Source organism: Vespa mandarinia, chromosome 22, assembly GCF_050613455.1.
Source record: "Vespa mandarinia isolate Hongniang chromosome 22, ASM5061345v1, whole genome shotgun sequence".
In the NCBI taxonomy this organism is placed as follows: Eukaryota; Metazoa; Arthropoda; class Insecta; order Hymenoptera; family Vespidae; genus Vespa; species Vespa mandarinia.
This window is the reverse complement of record NC_140831.1, coordinates 223,106-248,087: the sequence shown is the minus strand read 5'-3', so window position 1 is coordinate 248,087 and position 24,982 is coordinate 223,106. Positions and strand designations below refer to the sequence as shown.

Genomic DNA, 24,982 nt, shown 5'->3' with positions numbered 1-24,982 from the left:
CTTATCCCTACTCTTATTTCAAACGTTCGAACCTTTTTCCCCTCCTGTTGCATTCTACAATGCTTCGCGCCAATTTCCCACCGTACACTATCGTACTTGATAAACTACATAGATATATTCTAAATACGGCATCACGTGATTTCATATGCGATCATAAAATTATCCGCATATAAAAGATATTCACCGATTTATTACGAAGTGAATTATTTATTTTTTCGATCAGGATAAAAGGCAAAAAAACGTAAAGTAAAAAAGAAAAAGTAAAAAGGAAACTCATATAAACATACATATGAAAAATTACATGACATCGATGTCCATTAAAGCTTATAAATTAGATTTTAATAATTATTGACGATTACAGGTATAATCATATAATCTCAATATTTTTCAATCAATTGTTATTAAGATTTTGAGCTCCATCTAGTAGTCAAGCGCTTAAACGAAAATATATTCTCATTTGTAAATACCATATATAACGACATGAAAAAAAAAAAATATATATATATATATATATATATACAAAAAACCTGGATTATACGTACTATATGCGTTGTAGGTCATGTGGTAGAACAGAGCAAATAATGACAGCGATAACGGATAGCAAATGGCAGTAAACAGTGGACAGTAAATATTGAAGTGACCGTTTAAAAGTATGAATTGACAAACTGGAGTTATAACTTCGGACTGTATGCATATGATTGGTGTACAGTGAAAAATAATAGTAACACCTGGCAGAATAATCTTTTCCAAGTCTTTCTTTTCACATGTCTTATTGTTTATCTGTCTACCCGTTCATATTTTACAATACCAGTATCATCGTATGATTGTATAATATATAACAAATACTATTATTATATATGGCCTTGTTTATAACAATATTTCAAGTGATATATATATATATATGTAATATACATATGTAATCATATAATTTTACACGCAATAAACAATTATAACGGATATAAAAATAATTATAGATGTTATATATATATATATATATGTATATATATATATATGCATGTATATTTGATTACTCATTATGTATATACATATTATCTCGGGCATATAAGTTATTATTTTCAATATTAATTCTTTCCTGTCGAAGTCATAGATTTACCCACTTTTGGCACTATAATACTATCCTTTAAATTATGAATCGTTTTAAGCATTAAGGTTTCCAATAACAATAACTGATTGACCATACATACGTCACCCGTTGTGCGAGTGAAAGTAATTCTAACGGGATACCCATGATTACGATTATCACAACGAAAGTGAATTCTTTTCTTAAAATTCTTAAGTCTTCTTTCTGTTCAATTTTTCATATAAATGACAAAAATTATGAACAATGTTTTTATAATATATATTTATAAATTAAAAATAGTCTACATAGATATACGTGTAAATATTAAAAACATGTTTTCATAAAAAACAAAAGAAAAAGAATTAAGTGTACTGCAAGGATATCAATAGAAAAAAATGTGATCAATATACGTGGTTACATAATTTTTCATTTTTTATTGTATTACTGTTACATTAACTTTGGAAGTAAAAAGAAGTTTATTTAAATTAAAGAGAGTAATTGTGAAATGTATGATTATTTTAATATGTCATGTTTTGATGACAAAAGTGCACTTAAATTAAATATTAAAGGTAAATATGTTAGAACAAAATAATGTCACAAGTTATATTGCAATAATATTTCTATTTAATATATTTTACTGTAGTAAACAGTGAAAATTTATTACCAGTTTCACAAAAATACAATGTTGGATCGTTGAGGTAAGTAAGATAAACCTATGTTTTGTTTTTAATATATGTTAACAAAGTTTTGACATAAATTTAGAGTACCTGAAGATCCATCATGGCCAAAAATTCCACCACGTAAATTATTAGATGATGCTGATGACATAATTCATCCTCCATGTGTTATTACATTAACAGGTACACCTAGGAGAAGTCGTACTACAGTACACACACCACAATGTCAGTAAGTGATATGTTACAAAAATAATCTCATAATTATCATAAGATTTTATAAAGGTACAAAATACATGTTAGGGATTCTTTTAAAATTATAGATCATTCAAAACAATGGAAATGAAAGGTTTTAATTCTTCTGCACATCAATTAACATTACCAGTTAATACAATAAAAAGGAAATCTGGTTCTTTAGATCCTCGTTTTAAGCGGTATAATGTTTTACAATATACAAAATGGATGTTTTGCATTTATAAAATAATTTATTGAACTATTATTTTATAGTGTAACTGCAGTTCAAAATCAGACTACACCAATAGAATCTATTAAACGATATAATACTTCGAAAGAATCACGACAGAGTGGTTTTATCTTAGAACAATCACTATCTCCCTGTGAAATCGTGAAGAAAACTGCTTCTGGAAAAAACTCAAATATGTACAATTTATTTAATTATTAATAAGAAATATTTAATTTTAGTTGTAATTATAACAGTAGGTTTTACAACAAACTTCGTGGCATCTAAAATATATATTTTATATAGCCATCAGATAGCACAAGAAAGTATAAAGAAGCCAGAAAATGAAGAGATCATTGAAAATAATAATAGCCATTTCGTGCAAAAACTAGACAGAGATAAAAAAAGTAATGTGGAAGATAACAATAAATTAGAATGTAAACTCAATCTAGCAAAGGATCATAATACAAATAATCTTACCAATATAAATAATATAAGTAAAATAGATTCTATAGAGATCCAAGAAAATGTTGATCCCATTTCAGAAAAAACTAAAAATATCATAGAAAAGAAAATATCCATAGGTGAACAAATATCAACCTCTACCTATAATGAGAACTGTATATTAAAAACTAAAACAAAGAATGATTTAAGTGTGCTATCGGAAAATCAATCATTACAATCTGCTAATGTATGTATTAATACATTCAGTATTTATGCGATTTATGTATCTTATTAACGTCTTTATAAATTTTGCTAATGTAAGTAGTGATAGATTATAAATCAATAATTTGACATTTTAATCAAGCAAATTTTATATTTATTTAGGAATCCGATGGTCAAATTTTACTTGTAATGAAAAAGAAAGTACAATCTTTACCTCTTAACAAAATACCTAGTCCTATACCTCAGTATACAACACAATGTTACAATGTACAAGTACCAATAATTACATATCAAAATATACCTCTACAAATATCAACTTGTACGTCAGGGGACATCAATATATCCCCTTGTATTGGAAGTACTTTGCCAATAACTGACTTATCCGGAACTACGCAATTTAAAATGAAACATAAAAATTCAGACGTTCATGCATTATCGCTAGAAAAACAAAATTTCAACAGTCTACAACAAAAACATGAAATAGTAAATACTAAGAACACTAATACTACAGATATACAAGAAGCTCTTATTTTAGATAAGAAAATAGAGGATAGAACTTCAGAGCAGCCCACAGTTGAAGAAAATTATTATGAAACTAACTCTTTACCAAACAATGATAAAATCTATATTTCCGTTGATAATAATAATACTTTTAATTGTTCTAACGATCATATGAATGTTATATCGCATCAACAGCCAACAGAAATCAATGATTCAAATCCTTATATATCTACCAAAGTTCCAAATTTAAAAAAATTTACTTTAAGTCAACGGCGTAAAATAAGATCTGAACAGAATTTATTGCAAAAAGAAAATATACATATTAAAAAGCTCTTTCAATCTTCAGAACCATATATTACAACCAGGCGAAGACGAATAAAAGCGAATTTTTCAAAAAAGGCAAGATTTTGCTTTCAAAAAAAATCTAAATCCGGAATAGTAAATTCTAATTGCACTTTATTATGGCCAGGCTATCAGCGAACAAATTGTAAACACGGTCAAAAATTTTCAAAAGTTGAACAATGTACAAAAGAAAAAAATTGCCATTACTTAATGTTAAAGAAAGAAGAAGATGAAAGGAAGAAAGATATAAATACGGATTGCATTAAAATAAAATCTTTAGTTGAAAATCCTATTGTGTCTTGTGATGTATTCTGCCAGCAAAAAGAGGAAAATAAATATAATAGTTTGGAAAGATTAGAAAAAAATAATTCTATTGAAAGTCCTATAAAAATATCTCTTAAAACACAAGAATTATTAAATAAAAGTTATCTAGAATACTATAATAATTTAAAACAAAAAACAGGCAACATAGAAAATATACAAGAAAAATATTTTCATAAAGTGGCATTAGAAACTCCTTATGTTAAAAGAAGAAAAAACAAAGCATTTTGTAATAATATTTATAACGAAGAAGGAAAATTCAATCCAGAAATGCAAACGATAGAACAATGTTCGGCCTTGTCGAGTATAATTAATAAAAATCTGTAAGTTTTACATTATGCATGTTCGTATATGGACACAAATAAATAGTTATGTGGATACATATATAAATCAATATTATTTAGGGATTCCACTCTGCGACGCTCAAGTGATACAACACAAACAAAGCAATTATATATTAATAAAAATATTAGGCTACCTTTAAATCCGACTGGAGGAGGCACTCAAAATAAAATCGTACAAAACATGCCTTCTAAGATAGCTGCGGATATTTATGAAAATTCTATTACATCGTCTACATTTATACATAAAGTTAAACATAAGAAGGAAAAATGTATTGAAAAACGATTTATAAAATTAAAAACCATTGGTAAGCGTGTGTAATATTTTACATAAGATAAATTCTAAAAAATACTTGAAAAATACATTTGATTTCAGTATTTTTTGGTACTATAATGTATGCTTTGGTTGTATTCTTACCTATGATCTATGATTACTTCTTTTATGAAGATTATGATGATTATGAGGACTTCACGTATATTGAACTCATAATAAATTATGTGATTTCATCCTTTAAAGGAGCTCTTAATAGTTTCTTTAATACATTTTATAGAATTTTTTTCCAACCGGTAAGACTTAACAAAAAACATTAATTTTCAAGAATGTTTATAAAATATATAAAGCACATATTTTACCTTTTGATCGTTAGAATTTTATGATAATACATAGTGGCATATATAACAATTAAGAATAAGTTATTAAAATTTCTGTAGATTTTTGTAATTTTCAGCGTGCCTGTAGGAAATGTAACAGCATATCTTAATCTCTTACTAATGATTATTTCGTTATATACAAAATGAAAAATGAAACGTTTGTAAAACGAAAAGTATTTTGATATATTTTGTTAATTTTATATAAAGATTCTTTTATATATGTATAATAAAAAATTTGATTAGTTCTTGATAAATATTCTATAATATAAATGTAAATAAACTAGACCTGTTTTAATTTTCCAAATAGATGATTTAAAGAACCAAAAAAAAAAAAAGGAAGAGCACGACTTGTAATAAAATAAAGAAAACAAAACAATTGAAATGTAAGAGCGTTTTTCCTCTTGAATTACTAAACACCTATCGACTGTTCATTAATTTTTCTCTAAAATTTTTCTCTAAAATTTTTCTCTAAAATTTTTCTCGGCCTTAAGGATTAGTAATACTTTTTCCACTAGAAAATACGTAACTATATAGGAATCTTTCTATTAATCGCAGAAGGGAGTAGCCGTAACCGTATAAACTTCGGTGAACTTCGTATATTTTCGGAAGGTTCTATAGCGCCATCTTGAAGGCGGGAGAACATACAGGTATATAAGAGACGTACGCACATGTTTTTCGGTCATTTTACCAGGTTATCGGGGAGTATATTTTTCGGAACGCGGACGTTTATTCTTCGAATCATAGTGGTGATCCACGTTGGAAGAAGAAAATCTACGATACACTAATCAGTATTTCTTAAGTTTGAAAGATCGAAAGAATACGTTTAAGATAATGGCTGACTATATAATTAATGACACGATACCGGCAGACGTACCGTTGCCGGAAGATGGACTTTCGCTGGCACAACTGTTTGCCAACGGCGATGGACTTACATATAATGATTTCATCATTTTGCCAGGATATATTGATTTTACCGCAGATGAGGTAGATTTATTATCACCGCTTACTAAGAAGATTGTATTGAAAGCTCCGTTGGTTTCCTCCCCAATGGATACTGTTACGGAATCGGATATGGCAATTGCCATGGCTCTGTGTGGTGGAATCGGTATAATACATCATAATTGCACGCCTGAATATCAAGCCAACGAAGTCCATAAGGTATGCGATAAAATATATTTTACATTTCTATTTTTTTTCTTAAAGTAATACTCTTTACAATTTCTCTTTAACTTCAGAACATAATAAAATTTTCTAACCATTCTCTATTTTTTGATTGTAGATAATTTTATATATCTTTTTAGGTAAAAAAGTATAAACACGGTTTCATTAGAGATCCAGTTGTACTTTCACCTCAGCATACTGTTAATGATGTATTAAATGTAAAAAGTGAACATGGGTTTTCTGGTATTCCTATCACTGATAATGGAAAAGTAGGTGGTAAACTTCTAGGCATTGTTACTTCCAGAGATATTGATTTCCTTGAAGATTCGCTTAATCAAAGATATACAAAATTGGAATCAATAATGACAAAATTAGATAATCTGATCACTGCACAAGCTGGTGTAACATTGCCAGAAGCTAATGTTATTCTTGAGAAATCAAAGAAAGGAAAACTTCCTATAGTAAATGAAAAAGGAGAACTTGTTTCATTAATGGCAAGAACTGATTTAAAGAAAAATCGCAGCTACCCAAGTGCTAGTAAAGATGCAAATAAGCAATTATTAGTAGGTGCTGCAATTGGAACACGTAGTTCTGATAAACAAAGATTACAGCTTTTAACAGCTTCCGGTGTAGATGTAGTTGTATTAGACTCATCTCAAGGAAATTCAATATACCAAATTGAAATGATAAAATACATTAAATCGGAATATCCGGACTTGCAAGTTATTGCAGGCAATGTAGTAACTACTTTACAAGCTAAAAATTTGATAGAAGCAGGAGCTGATGCATTACGCGTGGGTATGGGATCTGGATCTATTTGTATTACTCAAGAAGTAATGGCAGTAGGTAGACCGCAAGCTACCGCTGTCTATAAAGTAGCAGAGTATGCAAGGAGATTTGGAATACCCGTTATAGCAGATGGTGGTGTACAATCTGTTGGCCACATTATCAAAGGTCTTAGTTTAGGTGCATCGAGCGTTATGATGGGATCATTATTAGCTGGAACTACAGAAGCACCCGGTGAATATTTCTTCAGTGATGGAGTTCGTTTAAAGAAATACAGAGGGATGGGTTCTTTAGAAGCCATGAATAGGGCTGATGCAAAGGGTTCTGCTATGGATAGATATTTTCACAATGAAATGGACAAATTAAAAGTAGCTCAAGGTGTAAGTGGTTCAATAGTGGACAAGGGATCAGTTTTCAAATTTGTTCCTTATCTATTATGTGGTATAAAACACGGATGTCAAGACATTGGTGCAAAATCAATGTCTACTTTAAGATCCATGACGTATAGTGGTGAATTAAAATTTGAGAGAAGAACGTCTTCTGCTCAGCAAGAGGGAAATGTCCATAGTCTGTTTTCCTATGAAAAACGTCTATTTTGAACATGTAATTCGTAAGAGATATGTATACAACAAAAGTACCTGCATTTAACTGCATATGACTACTATGGGTATTGAAAATGCTGTTATATATTAATATATTAGGTCGTAATATAAATAAGTTCGCTTATATTCACTTAGCGTTTATACTTATTTATCTTACGACCTAATAGTTATGGATTTATTCATGCGTTTTACTATATTTTATTATTCATAAAAATACAATTTTATTAACGATGAATGAAGCATAGCAATAAGTTTGTGTTAATATTATTAATTAGATATATTATGTTGTATTGTGACAAGGAAAAATCTGAAAGAATATCTCTTCATCTGAAAGCTTAAACCTTTCTAAGTTTTAAGATGTTAATATGAACTCTGTTCTATCGTTTTTTTTTTCTTTTTTTTTTTTTCTTTTCTTTTTTCTTTTTTTTTTTTTTCTTTTTTTTTTCAATAGTAATCTTGTTGGCAATCTTTGTATATTTGAGTAAGTACATTTAAGTACTGATAGAATGTACGAAGAAATTCTAAAAAGTTGAAAATAGATTATTGTTGATTATTTTATTGGTTGACTATTGTAAATTGCTGATATGTATTTATTGGTATTGATAAAACATTGTAATTAAGTAACACGTTTATATTATATTGTTTTTATAAATAATTTTTCATAAAGCAGACCAGTTACATGTACTTTGTACATTCATTATTAAGAAAAATCTCTCAAATTAAGTACGTTGATATTTTTTTTTTTTTTTAACTAAAAAAGCTAATATTTTAGTTTTTACATCATTGTTTTTATTTACAAATTATAGCATCTGTAAATATAGCATAATTTCCTTTAGGAAAAACATTATGTAAACATGTGATTCTTTTAATCTTTCCGTAGTATTAGTTTTCTTTTAATTTTTCTAATTCATAACTCTAAAGTATGTGAACAAAATTGTTTCATACAAGAAAATATTGAATTTTTATTTTTACTTGAAATATTGCATATTTAGAAATATGAATTTGAAAATTATTTAATTATACTTAAATATTATAAAATATAAAATCTGACTGATTTTTGTGGAACAAAAATATAATTGCTACATCAAAAAGTAGTAAATTATATTGAAAAATGTGTTGGAATGCTGAAGACTAATTATAATTTGCCAAAATTTTACATTTAATCATGTATTTTGATGTAATTTACAAATTATACAAATACTTTTATAGCTTGGAATCTGGCTTAAATCCTTCAATATTAAAAATAAAAATCTTAAAATCTGGCTTTGTGTAACTAAATTAGCCAATCTCCTAATTTGAGTTATTTTAAAGATCTAAATTAAATTTATTTTATGATCTATATTTTATATAAATGTTGTTACAGAAAACTGTACATTTAAAATAAATATGTACTTAACGTTATAAATCGTAAATGTATAATGTTTGTATGAACTTTTTATCCTTGCTGAAGAGTTACATATATAGAGTACATATTCTAGCATTATATGTATTAGGAGAAAAGGAAACTTTAAACCATTATTATTTAATATCTAATGTCCAATGATAAAAAAATTACCATGGCGGATAATTATGATAATTCTTTATTAAAAAAAAAAAAAAAAAAAAAAAAAAAAAAAAAAAAATGTTTAATATAATGTTTACTACATGGATTACTAAGTTTTTTAGAACAGAACCGCAATATTCATGTTAGTTATAAGGTATTATGGGTCACGTAATACACGATAAGGTTGCTCAAGGTGAGACTTGTCGTTCTCCAATGTGTCTTATTCGTAACGGTTAAAGAAGCAATCTTCATATAATAAAACTTATGCTATCCAAAATACTTTTTCATTATTTATTTTATAATAATTTTCAATCGTACCATATTATTTTGAAATTTTCCTATGATTAGTGTCAATCAAAAATAAAATTAAAATATATAGAATCATTATTAATTTATATATATTTATTATTTGTATAGAATAAAATGAATTTGTGAATTGTATTATCGTGAAAGTATTATATCAGAGAATAAATTTCTGAATCTTATTTTGAATTTAATCTTTAAAAAGTAAAAGTGTATATACATAGCTATAGTATAGCCATCTGCATGGTTGTTCCAATGTGTTACAAAGCGACTAACATAACCTTAATTTAGCACTATATTATTGTTTCGAAAAAATTTTACGATATTTCCTTAATAACTTTTTTATAAGATGGTTGTGTGTAATCGTGAATGTATAGATAAAATTATAAAATATCTAGATGTTTCTCCAGACAAGTTATGCTCCTGTGAAGATAATGTAAGCCATGGTTATTTCATTTGTTGCGATCAATTAAAAAAGAAAGAAAAAACTTAGCAGGTATTCTAATTCATATATTTAATTTTGGATTTATTTGTAGGTAGCAAATATTGGTCATCTACATGCAGACGAATCCGTTATGTATTTTACTACTTTTATACAAGCTTTGGTGAAGAATTCGAGATATCCTAACATACTTGGTGATGATAAAGAAACACAGGCTTTGACGCGTCAATGGTTAGAATATATAATAAATTGTGTTAATTATGCAGATACTCCTGCTCATGCAAAAAGAGTTTTAAAGGTAATATAGAAATGACCAAGTAATTATCAAGAAATATAACAAGTTAATAAATTATTCATTTCTTTTAATTACAGGAATTAAATGCAGCATTGAGTGATCATACTTATTTAAGTGGTACAAAGCAAACCATTGCAGATATTGTACTTTATTATACCTTATATAAAATAATGGTAAAGAAAAAAGCGATAATTAAATATAAAATTGGTTCTGACCTCTTAGGAATCCTTAGTAAAGGCTACGGATCAATGTAATCTTTCTATCCTCTTTTACTGTTGCAGAGTGAATTAAGTCACCAAGAGAAGGCACAATATGTCCATGTATCTAGATGGTTTGACAATGTACAACAAGATAAAAAAGTGAGGCAGACATTGGATTCAATCTCATTCAATTTGATGCATCTATTCTTATGAAGTAAATAAGTTATTTGATTATTTTGTATACTATTATTATATACAGTCGATATTCATGAAAAAATATATAATACAACCGAGGAAATACTTATTTTAAATGTGTGCAATTTAAAATAAATTGTTGTATATTTAATAATAACTTGTCAATAATATAAATATGATTTATAAGTATAAACTTATCAAAAAAATTAAGCGTAGCATTTTTGTCAATCGAGTAGAAGGATCAGCTAAAAGATGGCGTTAGTGCTTTAATTCTGTTGTCGATAACAAAAGTATGTTTGTTTGATCTGGATATTTTTTCGAGTAATAAGCATATTCATAGTTTATAAATAATGTAGGAGTACAAACGAAATAGTTTAATGTAAGAATCAATCGTTTTGATAGAAATAAAAATGATAACGTCAATCAGCGTCATCTACCGAATTAAAATGTGATTAAAATCTTTGTTCAAGCTTGGTTCTCCTATGCGAAGATATTCATTATTCTACTCTTCGAGTTGGCGATCCATCTAGTCCTTGGACCAACATAGACATAGAAGTAGAGACTTTTTCTCGCGTTATGTGAAATGTCCGAGCGTAATTTGCGGTCGCAATTTTGCCCGTTGTTCCCAAAAAATGCGGAATTTTCACGATCGCCGCGTTTAATGCGTGCGCGTTCGACAAGGAAGCACATTGAAGTAACGTAAAAAGAATCGAATGAAATTATACGGCCTAATTTAGTGCTACTTTTCTCATAGATTTCGCTAAGGACGCATCGCTTTAAGACTTAAAAATCTGTACGCTTTTAATATAACATCGAAATGGCTGATGATTCGAGTGTACGCGTTGCTGTACGGTAAGTTTAATCAATTTTAATGTAAAATCTTGCAAGGCTATGTGGCACAACTTTTTGCTTATAAATGTTCTCAAATATTCATCATTGCGTTCTACTAACACATACGTACTATATATGTATATTAGATTGCAGTTCCAAGGATACTTTTTATCGATGTATCATTTTATATCTTATAAAAATATTCTTATAAATACGATATTATAGATTATGCACTTAAGATCAGCACGTATGTACTTTTATTTATTTTATTTTTATTTGGATTCTTTTTTAATTAGAAAAATGACATATTTTCTTATAGCTTTTTTATTCTTTTTTTCTTTTTTTCTTTTTTTTTCCTCGATATGGAAGATTTTTTTTTAAAAAGAACTTATTTTCGTATAACGTTAGTGTACTTTAAATATTTTACCGATACTAACAGAATATTTACAAATAAATAATTCTTTCCTGCAACACTTTCTTTTTTTTTCTTTCTCATTACATCCTGGATACCGATAAGAATATTACGAACAAAACTTTCTACGCATTCCTCTAATAAAGGCAGATAGTCATTACGATGCAATACATCGTAATATTTATTTTTTTCTTTTGTCAAATATAAAATAATAATAGAACAGAAATTTTCTGCAGTACTTATTGCGCTATTTGCGGTAGCGTCCGCTACAAATTGGCGCGACATAATGCACGATATTGATTTGTCCTGTATGATGTTAGGAAAGAAGAATATACTTAATGAAAAACTTATCGATATTATCTAAATGCTATAATTGGCGGCGTATATTTTTGTTGATGTAATATATATTATTCGATTTGTATATCGCTGCTTATCCTATTCTTTGTTTACTTATGAATTATCTTAGGCGTTGTCATTTTTTCTACGCATCGTCTAAATGTTAAATCGCTTGATCGCATAATATCTCCTTATAAGAAACAGGTGCGTAGGTTTTATTGCCGGCTGCATAACAAACGCTCAGGTATCTGGATTTCCGATGAATGGGCCACTCTCTTCTCTTCCCTCTTGCCCACCTCATACTTCGTACCTCATAATATGCCGGGCTCATGCCAGCAGGTTTCTCTTCGTAATATATATATATATATATATATATATATATATATGTATATATATATATATTACACACACATATTTACCTTGTATATGCGTAATCGTATATCTTCGTTACGAGAAAGCGCATCCTATTAACTTTTACCTCAGGACATAGATTTTTTTATATCTTGCGGATACAAATATCATATGTTATTAGTATCATAATAATGAAAAATGTTTTATTTAAAAAATTTTTTCTTTACACGCACGAATTGAATAATAATTCACTTCGTTAAAATAAATGATTCATATTTTTTAATTAATAAAAAATGTTAATTTTGTGATTAAATATTATTACTAAATTTTTGTTATTAATTTTAATTTTTAATAAAAATATATTCATAAATGTTATATTTATTACAGAATAAGGCCTCAAGTAGCTAGAGAAGTAATTGATATGTGCCGGATTTGTACTCAAGTACCTCCTGGAGAACCCCAGGTCTTTCTTGGACCAGATAAGGCCTTCACTTATGATTATGTTTTTGATACGGGAATTGGCCAAAGCATCATTTATGATACATGCGTCGCTCGTCTAGTAGAAGGTGCTTTGGATGGATACAATGCAACCGTTCTCGCTTATGGTCAAACTGGTTCTGGCAAAACATATACAATGGGCACTGGTTTTGATGTAGAAGTTGATGACAATATTATCGGCATAATTCCTAGAGCCATTAGGCACTTATTTAATGGTATAGCAGAGAAGCAAGAACGTGCTCGAGAACGTACACAAATGCCACCAGAATTTAAGGTTTAATTATTTTAATACATATCAATATGTATGACAAAAATTATTTCCCTTATCTATTAGGGACTATTACTGATATTTAATTCTTTCAACAGGTTACAGCACAATTTTTAGAATTATATAATGAAGATTTAAAGGATTTATTAGAGCCAGGTGGTCCAAGAGGTGGCGCACGAATTCATGAAGATACAGCTGGGAATATACATTTGGCTGGTGTAGAACCAAGAATTGTAACTAGTCCAGAACAAGCATTAGAATATCTACGTTTAGGAGCATTATCACGTACAACTGGTTCCACGCAAATGAATACACAATCATCAAGATCACATGCAATATTTACATTATATGTGAAACAACAAAGATGCATTAGAGTTGAAGATCCAGATGCCGATGTGGATACAAGTGGTACTGAACCAGCTAATGAATTTGAAACTTTAACTGCAAAATTTCATTTTGTTGACTTGGCTGGTTCAGAACGGTTAAAAAGAACAGGTGCTACTGGGGACAGAGCAAAAGAAGGCATATCTATAAATTGTGGATTGGTATGGTTAACAATATCTATCATATAAGTAATCCATATTATAACTTCAATTATACAAAATATTATTATACGAATCTTTATAGTTGGCATTAGGAAATGTAATTTCTGCACTTGGAGATAAAGCAAAGAAAGCGTTGCATGTACCGTATAGAGATTCAAAATTAACTAGATTATTGCAAGATTCTTTGGGAGGTAATAACAAATATACAATGGATAAAAGAACACCCAGAATACATTTGGTGATAAAATTTAATGTTTGCAGGCAATAGTCAAACTGTTATGATAGCTTGTGTTTCACCAAGTGATAGAGATTTTATGGAAACTTTAAGTACTTTAAAATATGCAAATAGAGCAAGGAATATAAAGAACAAAGTTACTATTAATCAGGATAAGAGTTCTAGAACAATTGCTTCTCTTAGAAGAGAAATACAACAGCTTCAATTAGAATTAATGGAATATAGACAAGGTATCTATCTATATGCATACACTTTGTATAGGCAATTAAATATTTATCGTACTTGTAATTTTTTTTTTTTCCAGGAAAAAGGGTTGTTGGTGAAGATGGTGTGAATGATGCATGGCATGAAAATCAAATGCTAAACAGTGAATTACAAAGTCTTCGAACAAGAGTAAAAGCACTTTCTGAAACAGTTGAGGCATTGACTGCTAAAAATGTACTCTTATTAGCGGAGAAAGCGGCAGGGCAATGGGTATCTGCATCGGGTGGAAGTGGTGAACAGGTAACTAGCTTGGTGCAAGGATATGTTCAAGAAATAGAAGAATTACGAGCTCGTTTGTTGGAAGCAGAGGCTATGTATCATCAATTAAAAAAGAGACAGATGCAGGTGTGTTATTATATCATACTTAATTATATATATATATATATATATAATTATACCCTTAATTATTTATAACTGAATATTGCTTGAAGGTGAATGCTGCAAATCCGTATGGAGATAGTTCGTATATCTTACAAAGTGACTCTTCGTCAGTTTTAATCGATGCTAAAAAAGAATTGCAAAAAGAAGTAGAAGCATTGGCTGCTTTAAAAGAGCAACAGATGCAAAGTGTTAATACTACAAATAAAGCTGTGGATGAAGCAGAAATTGATGACACTGAAAACGGACAAGATTCTATTAGTGAGGATGATTCAGATGATGACTCAGATCGTAAAGGTATGTTTATTCATGTTTTATGCTGTAATTGATTGAACAATGTTGTATATTAATTTTATGATGGCTGTCCCAGAGGAAGATGAAAAAGAAGAAGCTATGGGCCGTGAATTAGAAGCTTTAACGTCGGACATCGATGTTAAGCAGCGTTTAATTCAAGAACTAGAGCTTTCTCAAAGACGACTACAAACAATGAAGCAACATTATGAGGACAAACTTGCTCAATTGCAAGCGCGTATCAAAGATACACAAGAAGAAAGAGATAAAGTATTATCTTCCTTGCAACAGCAGCCAGCACCACCCACTGAGAAAGTTAAAAAATTAAGAGACGAATATGAAAAAAAATTATCTGCTATGCAGAAAGAAATGCGGCTTCTTCAATCAGCAAAAAAAGAACACGCGAGATTACTTAAAAATCAATCACAGAATGAGAATAGATTACGTGGACTTCGAAATGAATTAGCAGAAATGAAGAGAGCTAAAGTAAAGCTGTTAAATAAAATGAGAGAAGAAGCTCAAAGACATAAAGAAAATGAATTGAAACGTAATAGAGAAATTGCTCAGTTACGCAAAGAAAGTCGAAGAAATGCAAATATGATTAGATCTTTAGAAGCTGATAAAAGAATGAAGGAAGTAGTTCTTCGACGTAAACAAGAGGAGGTATCGGCACTAAGAAAGAGAGATAGAGGACTTAGTCAAAAAGTAGCTGGTAGAACACCTTCCAAACCTATTAATCCAAAAGCATTGAAACAGCGATGGCAAACCTTTGAAAGAACTATTACTAAGCAAGCATTGGCAAAACAAGCTGCAGCTGAAACAGAACGAGAAATGGAAAGATTATTGCAAGAACGAGATGAATTAGGTAGAGATTTGGATAGATTACAAAAACAGAGAAACATTATGACAACTACGAGAGGAGATACTACTGATATTGACGAGGAAATCGACAATTTTAAAAGTAAAATAAGCTATTTGCAGGTAATTGTGAACTTTCTTTAACTTTTAAATAATATTAATCAATTATTGCTAATAATCGAGATAATTTTTATAGGATAGTATAGCCGAGTGTCAAAGAGATATGGTACAAATGGGAGATGGTGAAGCAGAGAGTGAACCTGGTGTTGAAGCATTAATTTCTACTATTCGTACTGTAGACGAAGCCCAATATTTATTACAAAGAATGTTGGCATTTACAGTGGAACAAAGTTGCGTAGCTGCACAAAAACAACTTGAAGTAAGGGATATGGAATCACGGTTAAATCAAGTGGCACAAGAAAGTGACGTGCAGCATCAATTACTTGAACATGTATTGCGCGACCGAGATCTTTTGTCTCTTACAAATAATCATAATACATCGACATATAGCCCTCCTAGCTCAAGAAGTTCCTCCCCTGATAAGTAAGCAAAAAAGTACTTATATTATTACGGAACAAATAAATTTCTATATATAGTTGCATCTGCTTAACTTTCTTATCAGAAAGTAAAAAGTTGTTTTAAAAATCATCTTATAGTACAACAAGCTGTAGTTAAATCTGTCTCAGCCAGCCAACGTGCAAATTTGTTGTATAAATTAACTTGAGAAATATTCAGAGCATGTTTAGTTTTTTTTTTCTTTTTCTTTTTCTTTTTTTTCTTTTTATATTATGTCTATATATTCTATGTATAGCAGTGAAAGTTACAATCAAATTATAAATATGGAAGAAAAACAGCGAAACAATAAAGTGAGGCGAAGAACAACTCAACCTCAAGAGCTTCTCTATGGAGTGCATGCTAGCCCAGAAAGTTTAAAAGTAGAAGATCAAAATCAAAACCACAATCATCCGCTCACAAGGGTACCCAGTGCACCTGGTAGCCTAAAGTAGGTTTAGCTTTTAGAAAAAAAAGTGCTTTGTTATTAACCATTAATATTTAAATCATTTTGCGGATTATTTATATTCTTGCATATTACTTTTAACGATATATTGTACAAATTTAAATATATCATATCTTGTAAATTTTACAGAGGATTAGTACTTACTAGAAGTCAACATAATACAGGTGTTACTGGTGGATCACCAACTTTGAGTCGTCGCGATAGTACATCACCACGACCACTGCGACGACCACTTCATCCTGGAGGAGGTTCTATGTGAGTGATAATTCTGCAGTACATCTTTGTTCTTGTATTTCTTATATATCTTTGTCTCGATGCTCTGTTATATGCACGGTGAGCTTCCTGAAATGAATTTACAATATTTCAATAAATGGGTGCCTTTCACAAAAGTATAACAAAATGGATTATAAATACAAATATAGGGAAAAAATTAAAAACCAAATGAAATTAGAATGCATTTTGGTGAAAGAGAGAAAAAAAAAAAATAGAAGAAAGAAAAAAGAAAAATTCCGACAACGAAATACGAGATCGTGTCCGGTATTTAGAAAAGAATAATATTGCCTAATACGCAAAAAATATTTGCAAATATTAATAAATATGCGATTTATATCTGTGAAAATAAAGAGAAAATAAAAGTTAAAAACGAACAAACAAGCTTATTTTAATACTGCAAAGTTTATTTTACTTTCACAGATATAAATTTATATTAAATTCTAAAGCAACTTCATGTAAGATGAATTTAAATTACTTTCTGATTGTCATAAGTTAATATACATACAGGTAATGTTACTAACATGTGTATCATATACAAAGAAGATTATGTACCATAAAATATTCTATATTTTATATTCTATTTGTTAAAGAACACTGCTAATATTTGGTATTATAAGTATTATAGTTATAAACTAAAACATGTTGTTACCTTTTTTTATATAACTTTATTAATATGTGACATTCATTTTGTGCTTTGCATCACATTATGAAATAAAATGATTAGTAATTGTTTACATGTACAAAATATAAAATTTGATAAGAAAAAATTTCAATTTGTATAGATTTAAGATTTACTTTTGTATCGTTCAGAATTAATAAATAATTGCACAAAGAATCCTTCCATAATACTGTGCAGTGACAATGTTTATATAAAGTCCTCCTTTATACATTATAATGCCTTTATATAAATATTCTATATCCAATTTTTCATATCATATAATTGTATATGCTTTCGCTTTTCTTTTAACTCTAAATTGCTAAAACAACATACAACTGATATAAAATATTAATATTTGATATGTTATCGCGTATGATACTGTCATTAACTATACTGATATATGTCAAATTAATTCGCGTCTTATTTTTATTCAACAGTTGAACAAGTCATATGTTTCAAACTTATACATAAATATAATCTTTAATCAATTATATTGGTTTATAATTATAGTACTTACTATGCACACGCATGCATTGTGTTTTAATAAAATGAAGGCATGACTATTAACTGGGATTATAGCTGATTACTACCAGCTAACTAACATGCTAACATAATAAACACCTCAATTAGGGAACAGGTAGCGCATACGGATATTTCTTCACCGCCTGGTTCACCAACGACATACCGACGTTTTAATAGTCGCGAAGAAAATGTCTTCTCCAGACTTACTGCAAGTAGGCAACCAATGTCTGTAGATCCACAGCCTATGAAAGGAATAATTTCCCAATATCAGGGAAAGGTATTTAAATTAATCGAATAAACGTTATCATTAATCATATAAATATTATTCGATATTTATTATATATTTTAGGCTCAACCTCGAGCAATTCTGCAATGTTCTCATATAGCAGAAGGACATAGTAAAGCCGTTTTAACCATTTATGCAACTACGGATTTGCTTTTTAGTGGATCGAAAGGTGAACATATGTATAGTGATATTTTACAATTTATTTCAATTGAACATTATATTATATTAATTATAATTGAATAATTGTTGTATGTGGATTATTTATAAATTTTAGATCGCACTGTGAAAGTATGGGACTTAAGGACCGGAATTGAAAATTTAACACTTAGCGGTCACCCAAATAATGTTGTTGCAGTTAAATATTCTGCATTGCATCATTTATTATTTAGTGTCTCTGCAGCTTATGTCAAAGTATGGGATTTGCGAGCTGGTAATACTTGCATAAAAACTCTTTTCTCGTCAGGCCAAGCACAAAGCGGCCCAATTGCTTTATCGACTCCATCTAGAACACTACAAGTACCTGTGGGTGAAACAACGATCAATGATCTTGTATTAAGTTTAAATGAACGAGAATTATACACTGCATCTAGTGATAAAGTTAGAATATGGGATATTCGTAAATTGACATATAATGGTAAATTAAGTACACCTCACACAGCAGCTGTTATGTGCTTGGCTGTTGCCAATGATGGTAGAGTAATAGCAGGCAGTAAAGATCATTTGATTTCTCTTGTCGAACCTAATACTTCTGGTCAGTCAGTAAGTTTAGCGCCGCCACATTACGATGGAGTTCAATGTTTAGCTACAAGTGACAGTACTCTATTTTCTGGTAACTCTCATTATTGTTTATTATTATCTTATATATTAATTAACGTTATTGTCTTATATTAATAACATATCCAATTGAAAATTATAATTTTATAGGTTCAAGAGATATGTGTATTAAAAGATGGGATTTAAGTAGAATGGAATTAGTCCAATCATTAAATAATGCACACAAAGATTGGATCCTAGGATTGTGTATAATAAATGATGGTACTATCATGGTATCAGGGTGTCGTGGTGGTGTTTTAAAAGCATGGTCTGTTCCGAAAGATCAAACAGGAGAATGTACTTCTATTGGGGAGGTTCGAGCACATGGATCTGCAATTAATGCTGTCACAACAAATCAACAACACATTTTTACTGCTAGCAAGTGAGTTCATTCATATATATATTTACATTTATTTTCTTTTCATTGCTGCACCCTAAGCACCGATCACATTTTATAAATATTCTGCACCGTTGAATATAAAGGCAAATGCAATTAGGCATTTAAATTATTCGCAGATAAATAATTTTACAAAAAAAAAAAAAAAAAAAAAAAAAAAAAAAAAAAAAAAAAAAAAAAAAGAAAAAAAAAATGTGCTTAGGTTCAGCTCATTTAATAATATCTTGAGTGAAATAACAACTTGGATGTTGATTGCAGCTCTGGAGAGGTGAAGCTGTGGCGTATTCCTGATTCCTCTTTAACTATGTCTATTTCCACAGTTTCTCTTTAACTTATTTTATTTATGTGCTGCTTGTTATTATGTTTTCTTTATTTCTTATTGATATGGTAATACACAATATTTATTTTATGGCATTTAAAATGTTTCCATGATTACCATAAAAACTATTGCATTAATTTGAATGGTGTCTTATATTTTTTTTTTTATTTTTCTTACTTATTTATCCAGTAGTACCTGCTAATAATTTGTCTTTGGCTTTTTTTATGCATACATATACACGTACACATATATGCACGCACTTAATTTTTAAATATCATCGATGATATTAAAAAATTCCTAAATAAATTGTATATTTAACGTTTGCTTTGTGTAACTTTAAATAGAAAACAACAAAAAACACGTATATATTTATAACTCGATTACGCAGTAAATGTGCTATGATAGTTCTATATTAAAATGTATTAATCTTAATATTTATTCAAATATTGTATATTCAAAATATACATTGGAAATAAGCATTGTTTTTGCACATCATTAATATTAAAAAGAACACTTCCAAGTTGATGATAATTCACCCAAGTCTCTTCGTAAATTCGTTGTGTGTAATGGTTTATTGTCTCTAAAACATTTATTATGCCTAATATGGAAATGGAAATTTAATTTGATTTTTATTACTTTGCTTCTATGTGGTACTTTGCATGGTTACCGTGTCAACGCAAAGTGATGGAACTGTGAGATTGTGGAGCTACTATAAGAGAGATGCAAGAACTTTCCAAAGAAGCAATTCACTAAAAAGTTAACACTTTAATATAATCAGTTATATTTATTTTATATTGTAGGCAACTTTAATCTAATTTATTATTATATAGCAATATATAATTATAGCAATCACAAGCAACTAAGACAATTAAAATAATACAGTTCACATAAGAAAGAAATGTGCTTTTTTATTGTTGTTCAGTAATGCTGCTTTTATTTTATATATTTACCGTTTGCATAAATTTTTAGATATTTTTAAATCTATTAAAAAAAATTTTTAAACGTATTCTACTCATCAAATAGAATTTTATAATTTATTACTATATGAATTTATTTTGGAGAAAAAATATGACCTAAAATCTTTGCTATTCGTTTAGTTTTCATTCTGGCAAATGCTACAAAATAGGTGAAATGCAAACTAAGCGCAATGTTATAATATATATGACGCCTAAGAGTAAAATTAATAACATTATATAATAAGAATAGTTTGGTATTATCTAGCATTTATTTTATTATGAACATTAGGGTGGTAATAATTATAATATTTATTTTTAGTACAAACAATAATTGTTGGTTAATACTGTACAGTCTGAGATCTTTGTAGGTCCCATGTACTCGATATTGTCAGGGTTGGCTGTTATTCAATTTTCTTCTAAAAATTAAAAAAGAAAAAAAAACCACAGTATTATACCTTAAGCCTTACATTTTTAAATATATTTGCAATAACAAAAGAGAAAATAAATGGAATGTTAATAATACATGCATTTTTTTATTACTTTAAACTTAATATAAATATATCACAGGGAATAAAATATTCTTGTTATCTACCTTTTCTTTTTTTTGTGTGCCGTAAGCGACTCTTGACCACTGTCATCTGCACTTTCATCTTCAGATTGACTAGTACTACTGCTACTGCTTGAAGAACTACTCGAAGACCCACTTGATGAATCACTGGCTACTCCTGTATCCTCTTTTACATCTATTGTTTCTGCAAGTGCTGCAAGTTCTGGTTCTTTATCCCTGAGTACTTTTAACCACTTACGTGATAATTTTGGCCTTCCACGTATCTAAAATGATATAATAATGAAATATATTTTTTTGTATTCACATAAAAATTGAATGCATATGTTGTAAGGAATGAATGAAGTGCATTCATTGTTATTGTACCGTTTTGTGCCAAACTACTGGAAAATTGGTACGAGAACAGAAATTTTGAGTAACTGCAATAGTTTCATCTAAATTCAATACAACGTGCCACCAACCACCCGGCACAAAGACTGTTTCACCAGGATTTTGTAAAATCTCTATTGGCAAGCAGTCTTGAGGCCACGTAGGTAACTTTGTACGTGGATAAATAACAGAAAACCATGTTATAGCTTCATCTCTCTGTTTTCCACCTTCAGCTGCAGTTACTTTTAAAAGCTCACGCGGGGTATGGGTAGGAAAGAGGCACCAACGCTTATGACCCGAAATCAGTGCATTCCATGCACTAGTTCCTAATGGATCTATATGAATACCTGTACCTATTACACATATATAGACGATTTTGTTACATCCGTTCATACACCAATTAATAATATTTTTATATAGCACATACCAGATCTGGCAGGTCCCATAACAAACCACCGATACGGTGGTCTACGATGTTCACCAGCATGTTGGAAAAGATCATCACGAAAATATTTTGGAATAACATAATCTTCTAATAACTTTTTCCGTCTAGGATGTTCTCCAAACGAACTATCAAAGATGTACAGAGGAGAATCATCTTCATTGTTGAGCATATATCGTACATAGTACTTCATTTTCATCTTAACACTATATCCTTCATTATCTTCCCCACATTTAAACTTTTGGTTTCTGTACTTTTTTACTAACCTCTGCATGCCGATAGAATATTATTGGAGTAAGTCTAAGTACAAGTTAATATATGTTTACGATATAAAATTAATTTTTTCTTCTTAAAGATTACCTCTATAGTCCATTTATGTTGGGCTTTCCAACCAGTTTGAACACCTTGTATTATCACAGGTTTATAAGGTTTCTCATATTTTTCAATAAATTCTTCAGTAACTACTATAGATTCATCTATGCGTTCCACATTATCTTGGAAATTCCAAAAAGTTTCAAACTTTTTACTATATCCATGCTGAGTCCAAGCTATTTTATCTCCAAGTTCTAAAGAAATATTAACGTATTACATTATCGTATGAAACATGTATTATACTTTTCTTATGTTTAAAAGATTGATAAAGAAAAATATATCTTTGAACAAAAATACATTTTGCATAGGAATTGAATAAATTGAAATATTCTTTTGTTTTTTTTTTATTTGCTTGTAAATTGAATTTAAAAAATTGCAAATTAGGAATGTACGCAAACAGAATTATATTAATTTTAATAATTTTGGAAGATATAGTATTACATCATCCCCCAAGGTCTTAATAGCAGCACAGATTTATCTCAAATCGTTATTAACGATTTTTACGTTTCGCTTCTAATATATCTTGAGATCAAAATGATTTCATTTGCTTCAACTTAAATAACACGTAAGAAGCAGAAAATATGAGGGGATTTATAGAAAACATATTTCTGACACATTAATAAGTAGGTTAGAAATTTGATTGTAAAACTTATTCACCTGGTCTAGCTTTTCTTTTAACTTCCTTTATTCTTTTCTTAGCACGATGATCCAATTTGAGTTCTTCCGTCATGTCAACTACTATAATATTCTATTAATTATTCTAATTACAATACAAGTATTTACAACGTACACTTGAAAAATCCTATGCTACACTGTCGTGTGCTCAATGATAACCGCGACTTTTAGTTCCTTTTATTCCCGTGAGGCGTGTCAAAACATTAGTCGATATTTTCAGATCGCTAGAGTGCAAAGCGTTTATAGAAGTATAGGTCGATTATCGAAGCTGAATCTTCAACTTTTCTTCTACACAAATAAATGTAAAAACTGTCAAACGTCAATGCCTTTATATTATTTCTTCTCTTTTTAATTGGCTCAGAAATGTTAGCATGATTACTCAAACAATTTTAGCATCTTACGAAAATGTTTAATATTATATAGGGTATACACTTGAAATTGTAAGAGGCGCTGACAATCGCACCTGAGAATGGCCTACGTGACAAATATCACGTTCATGTGGCATATGTATGATCCTTTTAAAGAGAAAGAAACCACCACACCTGCTCGGATATTAGCAAAAACATATCTCGTGTGGTTATATGCAAGAAAATATACGTTATTACACATAAAAAAAAAAAAAAAAGAAGAAAAAAGAAGGAAAACAAAAACAAGAGAGTTGCAATAAGATTATAATAACTATAAAGTTGCTTGTAAAGAAATTTTTAATATTTTCGATAAAAAGTAATGCATTTTTTGGAAACAAAGATCAAAAGAAAATCGTTATTGGTCTATTGTATGTGCGCAAAAAAAGAAGACGGACGATTGAATGGAAGGAAAACAAAAAGGTGCCTAATTCGGTATGTCTCGACGACGATAGTCGACACGGCAAGTCTGGTGTTAAGTATATGACCGACCAGAAGTTCAACGGTTCGATTCGGCGCATGCGCCGACTACAGAAGAAACTCACGTAGTGACGAAACAGAAGGAGGAAAAAAGGAGAGAGAGAGAGAGAGAGAGAGAGAGAGAGGATTCGAGCGCGCATACGGCGTGATACGGTACGACACGGTGCGGCGCGACGACGACAACGCACGACGCGTTGTATGTATATACAAGAGGAAGAAGAGACACGACGCCATGTTTTGATGTCGTCATGCCCCCCTCTCCCCCCCCTTTTCTTAAAGCTCTGCCTCTTGCATGGTTTGGTATGATAGTCGGCGGTCGTGTCAGTGTTTTTTATCGTTTACTCAGCATAAGTGTGTGCTACTAACATTTTTTCTTCTCATTTTTATCCATCTATCTCTGTCTCTTTATCATTCTCTCTTTCCTCCTCATTCTCTTTCTTGGTGCCTCTTCGTGATCGATCGTCAAGGACATAAGATTGCATAGAACGTGTGCGCGACTAACCGTCGACATTCATCCTCGTGGCTTTTCCGCACTCGTCGTCTCGTGCTATTAGTGCTGCCGAGTGGTGCTACTTTTGCTAGAGGCGGTAGTGGTGGGTAAT

General features: G+C 29.8%; 5 protein-coding genes and 1 long non-coding RNA gene across 9 annotated transcripts; 4 read left to right on the top strand and 2 right to left on the bottom strand.

Moving 5' to 3' along the window:
* Window positions 1-36: 36 nt before the first annotated feature.
* LOC118442784 (uncharacterized) lies at window positions 37-5,129 on the top strand. 3 transcript variants are annotated; one of them, XM_085663507.1, is made up of 11 exons: window positions 37-361; window positions 557-650; window positions 1,391-1,650; window positions 1,749-1,779; window positions 1,844-1,987; window positions 2,079-2,189; window positions 2,263-2,415; window positions 2,522-2,906; window positions 3,044-4,368; window positions 4,450-4,694; window positions 4,763-5,129. In XM_085663507.1, the coding sequence occupies exons 3-11, from the start codon at window positions 1,587-1,589 to the stop codon at window positions 4,975-4,977; spliced, it is 2,673 nt and encodes an 890-aa protein (XP_085519633.1). In that variant the 5' UTR covers window positions 37-361; window positions 557-650; window positions 1,391-1,586; the 3' UTR covers window positions 4,978-5,129. The 3 variants fall into 3 exon arrangements, with proteins under 3 accessions (XP_085519633.1, XP_085519632.1, XP_085519631.1); XM_085663506.1 differs by having other exon boundaries at window positions 39-361; window positions 1,547-1,650; window positions 1,725-1,779; XM_085663505.1 differs by having other exon boundaries at window positions 40-361; window positions 1,725-1,779; window positions 4,763-5,128.
* LOC146872287 (uncharacterized) lies at window positions 4,689-5,607 on the bottom strand. Its single transcript, XR_014983502.1, has 3 exons — window positions 5,324-5,607; window positions 5,020-5,119; window positions 4,689-4,959 (listed from the first exon to the last, which is right to left on the bottom strand). It is a non-coding gene; the product is annotated as an uncharacterized LOC146872287 (long non-coding RNA).
* Window positions 5,608-5,713: 106 nt separating this feature from the next.
* ras (Inosine-5'-monophosphate dehydrogenase ras) lies at window positions 5,714-7,914 on the top strand. Its single transcript, XM_035868910.2, has 2 exons — window positions 5,714-6,195; window positions 6,339-7,914. Exons 1-2 carry the CDS (start codon window positions 5,869-5,871, stop codon window positions 7,581-7,583), a joined length of 1,572 nt encoding a protein of 523 aa, XP_035724803.1. The 5' UTR covers window positions 5,714-5,868; the 3' UTR covers window positions 7,584-7,914.
* A 1,685-nt stretch (window positions 7,915-9,599) lies between these two features.
* AIMP3 (aaRS-interacting multifunctional protein 3) lies at window positions 9,600-11,171 on the top strand. The gene is made up of 5 exons (XM_035868983.2): window positions 9,600-9,868; window positions 9,969-10,172; window positions 10,247-10,342; window positions 10,451-10,583; window positions 11,035-11,171. Exons 1-4 carry the CDS (start codon window positions 9,782-9,784, stop codon window positions 10,580-10,582), a joined length of 519 nt encoding a protein of 172 aa, XP_035724876.1. The 5' UTR covers window positions 9,600-9,781; the 3' UTR covers window position 10,583; window positions 11,035-11,171.
* Klp31E (kinesin-like protein 31E) lies at window positions 11,118-21,593 on the top strand. 2 transcript variants are annotated; one of them, XM_035868833.2, is made up of 17 exons: window positions 11,118-11,258; window positions 11,319-11,416; window positions 12,882-13,266; window positions 13,359-13,805; window positions 13,888-13,996; window positions 14,067-14,270; window positions 14,345-14,649; window positions 14,736-14,979; window positions 15,053-15,954; window positions 16,028-16,374; window positions 16,643-16,834; window positions 16,979-17,104; window positions 18,411-18,579; window positions 18,652-18,757; window positions 18,863-19,417; window positions 19,513-19,783; window positions 20,800-21,593. In XM_035868833.2, the coding sequence occupies exons 2-17, from the start codon at window positions 11,382-11,384 to the stop codon at window positions 20,876-20,878; spliced, it is 4,476 nt and encodes a 1,491-aa protein (XP_035724726.2). In that variant the 5' UTR covers window positions 11,118-11,258; window positions 11,319-11,381; the 3' UTR covers window positions 20,879-21,593. The 2 variants fall into 2 exon arrangements, with proteins under 2 accessions (XP_035724726.2, XP_035724727.2); XM_035868834.2 differs by lacking the exon at window positions 11,118-11,258 and having other exon boundaries at window positions 11,274-11,416; window positions 16,646-16,834.
* Window positions 21,361-24,650, bottom strand: PSR (bifunctional arginine demethylase and lysyl-hydroxylase PSR). The gene is made up of 6 exons (XM_035868936.2): window positions 23,479-24,650; window positions 22,810-23,015; window positions 22,435-22,717; window positions 22,005-22,360; window positions 21,666-21,904; window positions 21,361-21,489 (listed from the first exon to the last, which is right to left on the bottom strand). The coding sequence occupies exons 1-6, from the start codon at window positions 23,549-23,551 to the stop codon at window positions 21,462-21,464; spliced, it is 1,185 nt and encodes a 394-aa protein (XP_035724829.1). The 5' UTR covers window positions 23,552-24,650; the 3' UTR covers window positions 21,361-21,461.
* Between the last annotated feature and the right edge of the window lie 332 nt (window positions 24,651-24,982).